The sequence below is a fragment of the Dendroctonus ponderosae genome, unplaced genomic scaffold, assembly GCF_020466585.1.
Source record: "Dendroctonus ponderosae isolate FM_Combo_2020 unplaced genomic scaffold, Dpon_F_20191213v2 Dpon_F_20191213_6, whole genome shotgun sequence".
Classification (NCBI taxonomy): Eukaryota; Metazoa; Arthropoda; class Insecta; order Coleoptera; family Curculionidae; genus Dendroctonus; species Dendroctonus ponderosae.
The window spans coordinates 3,819,964-3,830,271 of record NW_026018814.1 but is presented as its reverse complement, the minus strand read 5'-3'; the positions used below and the strand labels follow the sequence as shown (position 1 = coordinate 3,830,271).

The 10,308-nt window shown below is 36.5% G+C and overlaps 1 protein-coding gene across 13 annotated transcripts in view; it reads left to right on the top strand.

The window, feature by feature from the left end:
- LOC109534117 (transient receptor potential cation channel trpm) overlaps positions 1 to 10,308 on the top strand; it is a 45,975-nt gene that overhangs the window by 13,727 nt on the left and 21,940 nt on the right. For 6 of the 13 annotated variants that reach the window (XM_019899682.2, XM_019899681.2, XM_019899683.2 and 3 more), the window contains 2 exons: positions 2,997 to 3,074; positions 4,326 to 4,408. The exons of 1 other annotated variant lie outside the window; for it this stretch is intronic. In XM_019899682.2, the coding sequence (XP_019755241.2) occupies positions 2,997 to 3,074; positions 4,326 to 4,408 (161 nt within the window). Of the gene's footprint in view, positions 1 to 2,996; positions 3,075 to 3,401; positions 3,480 to 4,325; positions 4,409 to 9,574; positions 9,758 to 10,308 lie in introns of those variants that run through there. 6 more of the 13 variants (XM_019899686.2, XM_048667709.1, XM_019899685.2 and 3 more) reach the window with 3 other exon arrangements.

The following is a 10,308-nucleotide window of genomic DNA, read 5'->3' as shown; positions in this document are numbered from 1 at the left end:
GGCTCGAATGGTTCTTGAGAAACTTCGAAAAAAGCAGCGTCATGTTCAAGTGGATTTTGCAACTCAAAAAAAAAACCACGCAAATCTAAAACTTCCTAAATTATATATTCTATTTCCAGATAATGCATTAGGAGACGGATAGGAATCGACAGATTGACCAAGTTGCGAGTTTTCCTTAAAATGGTAAAATATTATCCAAGAACAAATGCACACGTTTTTACTTTTGTTACATTTTTCAAAAAATCTGCATGGCATTAGTACTAGGCATTAATTGATTACCATAGAAAAACTCGTTTGTGCCAGTTAATTAATCTTCGAAGCCGCATACAAGAAACGTGGCTTATTTGCCTAAGTTTCCAAGTGGATTTTCTTTTCAGAAATATCATACGGCTGGTTCCGTGGGGGTGGTGCATTAAGTTTGCTTCTAGTCTGCAATGCTGAACTTTTCCAGCATAAATTAGCCTTATCGCGAGGTTTTATTCTACCTTTTGGCCATGCATTCTCGCTCAATGCTTACTACTTCATATGAAAATGCTGATAAAGACAGAGACATTCATTGCGTCCCAACCAGAAAACCTGTGAATTTCGGGATTCTTGCGTTGAATGCATAAGAGTCGACCGAAAAAGGTGTGAAAGTTTCGATTTGCTGGCATCATCCGGGATGTTCTTGAAAATTTTGAAAGTGTGGATTTTCACTTTTATTGCTTGCGGTGACGATGGGCAATTTGCGATGGACTATTGAAAAATTAATTGTGTCACAACCAGAAAAGCTGTAAATTTCGGGTTTTGTGCGTTAAACGAAGAAAAATTGGGGGTAAAACGTGTAAAAGTTTCGATTCGCTGACATCATCAGGGACTTTTTTGTAAATTTTCAAAGTTTGCGGATTTTCACTTTCGTTACGTGCGGTTGCAACACGCGCTTTGCGACGGGCCCTTGAAAAATTAATTGCGTGTCAACCAGAAAAGCTAGAAATTGTGGGTTTTTTGCTTTAAATGTAGGAAATTTTGGCCTAAAACACGTGAGAGTTTGCCTTCGTTGGCATCATTAGTGGTTTTTTAGAAATTTTCAAAGTTTGGCGATTTTCACTTTCATTACATGGGGTTGCGATGGACAATTGAAAAGTTCATTGTGTCACAACCAGAAAAGCTGTAAATTTCGGGTTTTTTGCGTTAAATGAAGAAGAGTTGGGGGTAAAACGTGTAAAAGTTTCGATTCGCTGGCATCCGCATGGACTTTTTTGGAAATTTTCAAAGTTTGCGGATTTTCACTTTCGTTACGTGCGGTTGCGACAGGCGATTTGCGAAGGGCCATTGAAAAATTACTTGCGTCTCAACCAGAAAAGCTGGAAGTTGTGGGTTTTTTGCTTTATTAAACGCAGAAAATTTGGGTCTGAAACGCGTGAAAGTTTCGATTCGCTGGCATCATCGGGGATATTTTTGGAAATTTTCAAAGTTTGTGGATTTTCACTTAAAAGAAAATTAATTGCGTCCCAACCAGAAAAGCTGTAAATTTCAAGTTTTTTGCGTGAAATGCAGAAGAGTTGGGGCTAAAACACATGAAAGTTTCGATTCGCTAGCATCATCAGGGACTTTTTGGACATTTTCAAAGTTAGTGGATTTTCACTTTGATTGCGTGCTGTTGCGATCGACTTTTGAAAAATGAATTGCTTCTCAACCAGAAAAGCTGGAAATTTCGGTTTTTTTCTGCGTTAAATGCAGATGAGTTCAGCCTAAAGCACGTGAAAGTTTCGAATTGCTCAAGAATATGTTTCTAGAAATTTTCAAGGTTTGGCGATTTTCATTTTCATTACGTGCGGTTGCGATGGACTTTTGGAAAATTCATTACGTCTCAACCGAAAAAGCTGGCAATTTCGGTTTTTTTGCGTTAAATGCAGAAGAGTTGAGCCTAAAACACGTGAAAGGTTCGATTCACTGGCATCATCGAAGATTTTTTTGGAATCTTAAAAAATTTGGCGATTTACACTGTCATTACGTGCCGTTGCGATTGACTTTTGAAAAATTAATTGCGTCACAACCAGAAAAGCTGGCAATTTCGGGTTTTATGCGTTAAATGCAGAAGAGTTGGGCCTAAAACGTGTAAAAGTTTCGATTCGCTGGCATCATCAGAGATATTTTTGGAAATTTTCACTGATTTTCACATTCATTTCGTGCGGTTGCGACGGGCGATTTTCGATGGACTTTTGAAAAATTTATGGAATTGATTCCACTTATTCTAGAGTAATAAAAGGGTTTATTATTTTACGCAATCTGCTTTAAATTCTTCTTAAGCTCAATTGTACTAGGATTAAAATTTAACATGTGAATTATAAATGCACATTTTCCTCGACGGAAATTTGAACATCTTTGAACAATTTCCGTCCTCTTTTGAGTAATAAGCCCCTGCCATAATAACCCTCTTAAATTTCCGAAGCAAACCTCTTAGGAACTAAATACTTTTGTATTTATTATGCTTAAGCAAAGGATATTTTACGAGAGAATACGTTGGAATTGACTTTGTTGGTCTCTTGACCGACACTTGATGATTTCAGGAAGTTCTATCTCAGGATTCCTATTAAGCCTTGATTTTAGTAACAACTTAGTAAATGTTGATCTAAAATTGACTTCTAAACAAGAGCAAGTAGCAACTTTTTCATTCGAATTCCATTATGACCGTTTGATTTACATGTAATCTATCCAGTATAAATGTTATCATAATCAGTTGAGCGTTCGCTGTGTTTGTCTTATTAGCATGCTTATTGAATACGGCTACCAATAGCTTTATTATCGGCAAATATTTATTAGCATATCCAACAGCGATATCCATGTTTACCTGACAGCAACCGAATAGCTATCGGTAAATGTGCATTAGCAATTATAATGATATGATCGACTGTGACGAAGTCCATATGCTGTCTTTATGGCATTTTCCCAGTATCGATTTGTATGGTTGTTATATTTTGTCTCACTAACATTTGTCATTTCCTTGCTATTTTCAGCGTCGTCACGGGGTATTCGAATCAATAGCCAATTCCTTAAAGACAGTTTTGTGGCCGGCTGTAAACGAATTTAGTGCAGTAAGTTTTCCAAAAGATGCACCTTAGCGTTATTTTAGCTTGGGTTTGGGTGGTAGATTTGTTTGTTACTTACTTTTACCTCCTGTGCACTTTAAAAAATCTCCATTATTGACCTGCAACCCGAACTAAACAGCAGCATCATTGACCTAATAGAGAGAGGGTTACCATCCGGTGACGATCTCTGTTCAGAAGTTACTATTTGCGTACCTATAATTGCATTTTTCCGGGTTTCCAACTTCAGTTTTATTTTAATAACAATTAATCTTTGCTCTGTTCTAGTGCAGTTCTTCTTAGTATTAACATGTGTGATTTCCTTACTTCTTTCAGCGACCCCGTGGTCTATTCGAGTCGCTAGTCAATTCTTTATCCACGTTTTTGTGGCCAGTAGCGAACGATTTTAGTTCAGTAAGTTTAGCTGGAGAAATTGTTGTTTCTTTGTGCTTAACTATGATTCAATGACTAACTCTACTTTGGTGTGGTGTCGTGGCTACTAACCTTTGAATGTTGTATTGTTGTTCTTATCCATTCTAGGATAGAGATTATTTTATCATCTCCATTAAACCCAGTTATGTTTATTTAACGACCCATCACTGTATTTCCACCCCTAATGAGGCAAATTTAGACAATGCAGACGACACCCATTACGGAACTTTCCAGCTAAACAGTTTAATTGAGTCGGACTAAATTTGATATTTTTGCACATCGAGACGCAACTTTTCAATGGAAAGTTCCAACTTATTACCGAAGTGTATTCAGTTCCAAATATCAAATTAGCGTTATCTTAACAGGCAATCTGCAATTAGTAGAATTGCCGAACTTGATGATGAGCGGGGCTTTTAGAACCGTAATTTATGTGTTTTAATAGAAACTTAGCTGCATGGTCAGTGACTTCAGGTTCTCGGGTTGTAATGAACGTTTATGTTCCCTTCATCAATTTCAATTCCTAAAGAGTCAAAAGTACGCTCCTCCAAGGGCGATATTAATTTCACCAGATTTATTAATGACTTCGCCTAATTAGAAATCAGCGAACTTGGGAAAATACATTCAGACGACAAGTAGGTATGGATTTTCGCTAAACCGCAGCCATAGTGGTGGCTGAGTCATTTGATCTGGTAATTATTGAAAACGCAGTTGTTTTCATTTATATTTAAAAGTTCTGCTCACCCTGTTTAATTACATTATACGCATGCATGGTTATATAATATTGAGAAGTTTGTATGTCAACATGTAGCTAGAGTTTGATATTTCCAGGCTCCCGCGAGAAGTTGGATCGAGGCAACTTTCCACAAGAGAGAATGTTCCAAGTTCAAGCCGACAGCTAAAGACGAATCAAAGTAAGTTGATTTTAACAACCTTTTTTCAATGTTGTAATAAACCAATAAAGTAGTTAACAACAAAGGGATACGAGAGTGGAACATCGATTCATTTTTAATGCTTTGCTAAATAACTTGCAATCCATTACCCTGGAAAATATTAATCAGATTTCTCTATGAAACCAGCTACATTTCAAAGTGTTACCAGTTTTTATTTCACCGGAAGTATTGGTTCCCTAAAGTATCATAGGAAGCTGGAGTATCAGGTGTAGCGTTTCCGCTCAAATAGCAGTAGCGCAATAAAGCAACCGAATAAATGAGGAATTTTTATGTATTTTTAATAGTTTTTCAATGTTTATCGCGCTTTATATGCACAGGTTTATGATGCTTTTTCCGTTGAGGGCCCGGGCTTTTTTACGATCTGCCCAATAAATATCGCTTGGCCGCTTTTCCTGTTTCGCCATTCTTTAAGTGTTTCAGCAAACTTTTAGTTTTTGTTAACCGGTTTAGTTAAATAGTTTTCTTTTCAGGAACTTATTTCGATATTCGATCGATAACTTTTCTAATTTCATAGACAACAAAAAACTCAATTTCTACTACATGACCCCCCTTGTACCAATCTATGAGATTTAAATTTCGCTTTCTTGGTCATAACTACTCGAATTTCCTCACTCATGTTGTTATGACCGAATCGAATTTTAAATTATATATCAAAGGATGCCAAAACGGATTTTCTGGCTCAAATGGTTCTTGAAAAACTTTGAAAAAGCAGCGTCATGTTTTAGTCGATGTTGCAACTCAAAAAAAAACACGCAAATTTAAAACTTCCTGAAATCAATACTTTTTTGAGAAAACTGCCAACATTTCCTTATCGACGCTTCCCTTTCTAAAAAGATCATTTAGTTCTCTCTGGAATGATGTGAAAATTTGAGTTCTTGCTCATTTTGCTTCCTAGAAACGAGCAAAAACGGCACGGAAAACATGAAATTTTTGGCATAATCTTGCATGTAAGTGTCTGATATTGAAATTTCGATTTCTGAGTCAAAACTTCTCGAATTTCCTCACTCATGTTGTGAGGTCTGGATTGAATTTTCCATTCTCTATCCAACGATGCCAAAACGATTTTTGTGGCTCAAATGGGTCTCGAGAAATTTCGAAACAAGCAGCGTCGTGTTTGAGTCGATTTTGCAACTCAAAAAAAACAAGCAAATCTAAAACTTCTTGAAATCAAGACCATTTTGAGAAAACCGCCAACATTTCCTGATGCCTGCACCTTAGTCTTTCCACCTTAATCTTGCACCTAAGTGTTTGATATTGAAATTTACATTTCTGAGTCGAAACTTCTGGAATTTCCGCACTCATGTTATTATGTCTGGATTGAATTTTCAATTCTCTATCTAACGATTAAAGTTGTTTTCTTTTGTTGAAACCTTTTAGTAGATTAGATATTCATTGTCGTCAACGGTTCTCCTAGAAGTTATTCGGCAAATTACATTTCAGTGTTCCTTCCACATTATCAAAGAAACATCTTAAGAAGTAAATAATTGAATTATTCACTTTCCTGACCTTCTTACATCTTGAAAACAGCCGACAATTCGAAAATATCGCAGTCTAGAAGTTAAGACCAGCAGTGGAATATTTCCAAATTATTTCTGAAAGGCACTTAGACTTTTGGTTCGATGAGTTTAAAGTACAAATAATATTATTGGATGATTATCTTGAATATTTGAATTAATTCCCTTAACTCACCGACTGCGTTATTTTTCCATTTTTTTTTCGTTAATTTCCAAGCTCGACAAGCTCATTAAATAGACATCAGCTTATCAATAGAAAGCACCTGCCAAGTTCAAAGTCTTCGGATCGCTGGCGTCTATGTCTAAACGATCATTAGCAGAGTTCCGCAGACTGAAAAAATATAATAAATGCAAAGAGCTCCGGCAATAAAAATCGATACCTAAAAGCCCATTTAACACTACTCGAAATCCTATCAATGTTTTATTACGAATCTAAACAAACCTTATGTAGTATCGAAAGAGTGTGGGTTGATAATGCGTAAATTTTACATCTGTATTCTGGGCAAATGAGAGTCAATAAAAATCAGAGATTTTCAGTCTTACAGAAACTGTCCGTATCACTATTTTTTGGTTTAGTTTCATAAATTGAACGAATATTTCGGAATTTGCAGATATCGGCGATCAGTTTTGCATTATTGTCTAACTCAGGCTAAAACTTAATGTGCTTAGAACAAGTTTACCGGACCAGACACTTGCATGAGCACTTCTCCATAACCATCCATGTATTATAATAATATTCTATTCGAAAATTCATGTTGGAAACAATATTGGATTAACAAAATATTTCCAGTTAAGGCAAAGTTGCTGAGGGTCTTTTCACAAGTAATGGGCCATAGAAAGGCCCAAACCATCACATCACCCCATTAAAGCGTCCAAAAATTCTCCAAAAAAAGTACATTTATTCGGGAAAATCGAACTCCGCGTGATTTTCGTGCTGCGGAAAATCAACCGGTAGAATAATTTTCCGGCAACTAGAGTCGGTAATGGATTCGGCTTGTAATGTTCCCAGGCTTGATGTAGGCGACGTGGTGCTTCAAACTATCCAGCTTAAAGATCAATTTACTCTGCTTCGACAGTTAGTTAAAGTTATTTGGTCCTTAATTTGTCAATTGTCCTGGAAAATTTGAATGAATCCCAAATATTTAGCAGTAAATGGGATTAAAGGCTCAATTAACTTTTTTCTTAATTATAAAGTAAAGGCATCGATAAAGTCGTAGGAAAAAGTAAACGGCGACAGTCGATTGTAATCTGATCTAAAACTTGCTTAATTATTATTTAATTGATAGAACAAGAAACGATACAAAAAATTAGGCGAACAAAGCGTATTTCCAGGCGCTTTTAAATAAATTGTCTGTTTCCTTCGACAACTTTCAGCAATTTTCCTTGTAAAAGGAAGAATTTCTATGGCCATTTTTCCTCATTACTGCTTTCCGGGCGACTTTATTTAAAGTTTTTCTAAGGTGTTAATCCCCCTCAGTCCATAAATCATCAAATTAGCTGCCAAGTTTATTTTATTTAGCTTTGATACATATTTTTTAATGCCGCAGACTTCTACTATTTATTTACTATTCCTGTCGCTTTTACTGTTTTATTGTCTGTTGAAAGAGAAATGTTTGCTTTCCTGAATAACTCCTCCATTAATATAGACGATGAAAGAATTGACGGTATGTTTGTTTAGCATCGTTTAATTATGCTTCAAACGGGGACTTAATTTGTTTTCTTTGCCATTATGAAATCGCTGAAATCGTTGGAAGAAACTGTATCTATCTGTTATAAACTTGTAAGCTTCCCTCTTGCTCGACAAAAATCCTGGGTATTTCTGGCATAACGACTGCTCTGACCTAGACTCCAAAATACACCCTCAGGTAATAAACAAGCCCTTAGAGCCCCTTTGTTATTCGAGGCCCAAGCAGATAGATCCCCAAAAGATTAAGCCTCACTTGGATAGATACGTTTATCCTCAAAATAGGACTGTTTTAATGAAATCCTCAGTAAACAAACGGAGGGCAGCGCTGAAATTTGCTTGCTTGAAATGGAATTCTAATGGACATGTGATGGAAAAAATATTGCCTTCAAGATACTGACGAGGGACAAACTTGTCATTAGCATCATTTGAACTTGGTTAGAGCATGGCTCGGATCAGACCAGGATCCAGAGCTGTGATGAGCCTGTTGAAAAAGCAAAGAGAAATGTTTTGACGTGTATTTCACTGGGAAATCGCTCATCTTTTTCTGATCGATTGTTACGACTTTTTCAATAAACCGTTAGAGAAAAACGTGTTTGTTTGAATGTTGGATTGATGAGCACCGTCAAAAGATCCGAAAGAAAACACGTACAGTTTATTTTTCTGTTTGTCCCACAAAGACAGGGAGGTTTACATATTTTCTGGTGTTTTCTTTGCCTGGAATCGAGCCACCTGTTCAGGGTGTTTATTTCAGCTCGAAAATCAATTGTTTTAATGGCCACTTTATCCTGTGGTGGGATGAGCCTTTTCCATTAATTTAATTGTCCTCTGCTGCTTGTTGCATTTCAGGCACTTGACTCTGCTCTAAAAGTGCCTGCTGACTATTAATTGATAAAGTATTTTTGCATATCGTTTCAGATTTAAAGTGGGGCGAAAAAATAAGAAAAGTCAATATGCGGGCATATATTTAGACATTTATCAGTTACTTAGAGCGAATAAATCTAATGGCTGGCAGTCATTACTGTAAAACGCTGCTATTTTTCTTACCTTGCAGATTGATATACAGAGGCGCCAATGTCGTAAAATTAAATTGTTTATGGAGATCCGGCATGTGTGGTTATTGTTTATTTATAGCAAGGGAACTTTAAGAGTGGAGCCAGCCAGTAATCAGAAAAATGGACTTTACATTCATAAAATGTATAAAAAATGTCGATTAAGGCAGCGAGATTTCCCATTACTTCATACTTTTTTTAAGTTTCGATAATGGAAAAACGTTGCTCATAAAAAATCTGGTGACTTTTTTAGGTGTTAAAATATAGTTCAGTAGAAATCAACTTTAAAATAATCCAAGGGTTCCGTTGAAAGGAAACTTTGGGAAAAAAGGATTTAACAAAGAAAAATTTTTTTATGGAAATTTTGGGTGATTATTCCTGAGAAGAGTAGCAATCAGATGCTGTTGCACCTTTTCACACAGACACTTTTCCTTGTGTAACAGTTTGTGGGCGATTGGTTGAGTCCAGGCCCAACCACAATCAATGGGTGATTGATCGGGGTATACTGCTGACCAATAGGAAGTACGGATTTTGCGTTGGTTTTTCAAGGTGTTGCTCTTTCGTAATGCGTTTTCTAAGGAGCATGGAAAGTTCAAAGCAAAGGGACATTTGCTTTCATGGACAGATCGAAACGATCGTTTTTATTTCAAAATGGCTGTGCAACAATTGAATGCACACAAAACTTTGTCTTATGCCAGTTTTCTCGTTCATCGCTGCTAAATTGAAACTTATTTATTTTCCCGTCGGTCGAGCAATAAATCCATGTTATCACTGCGTTAATTCGTCACGTGAGGCAGGGTATTTATCTAATCAGCTAAAAGCATTAAATCCATGTAACGCTGCTTGGACTAATAAGCGGTTATTGATATAGTTTTATTGTGTCAGCCAAAGGAAACTTTGCCAACTTGGACAAACTCGTGAACTTTACATTTTTGCGATCTAGTTATGAAAGTACATTTGATATTCGCTCGCTTGAAAAAAAAATCAAGTGCTGGTCTTTGCATCTTTGGCCCATCCAAATAGGATTATTTTCTTATCCACTTCCACACTCATTACAACGGTACGTGGCTAAAAATCCCGAAGCTCAACAGTCCCAAAGTGCAGCGCTGCCAGCTTCAAAGTGACTTTTTGAGGGGAGAATTATTTTACTTAAGCGAGAATCTGCTGAATCAAAACCCCAAAGTCCGCACACTTTTCGCCCCACCGGGTTCAACTAATGCGATCAAGATTAATTTGCATACTCTAGTTTTCACTTGAATAAATGCTTGGAAACTAAATAAATGGGAATCGAATTTTTATATACACGGACAGGGGCGGATCCAGCTTTAAATTCAGGGGGGGGGGTATGTAGAAAAAATACAGTCTGATGTTGTCTATGAAATTAGAAAAATTATTGTCGTTTTGTGCAAGGGTGGCGTAAGATTATTGCAAAATTTTATGTTTTCCGTCCCGTTTTGCATGTTTCTCAGAAGCAAAATGAGCATGTTTCTCGGAAGCAAAAAAATCATTTGTACATCCATTCCAAAGAGAACTAAATGGCCTTTTTAGAAAGTGAACCATCGATAAGGAAATGTTGCAGTTTTCTCAAAAAATGCTTGAATTCAAGAAGTT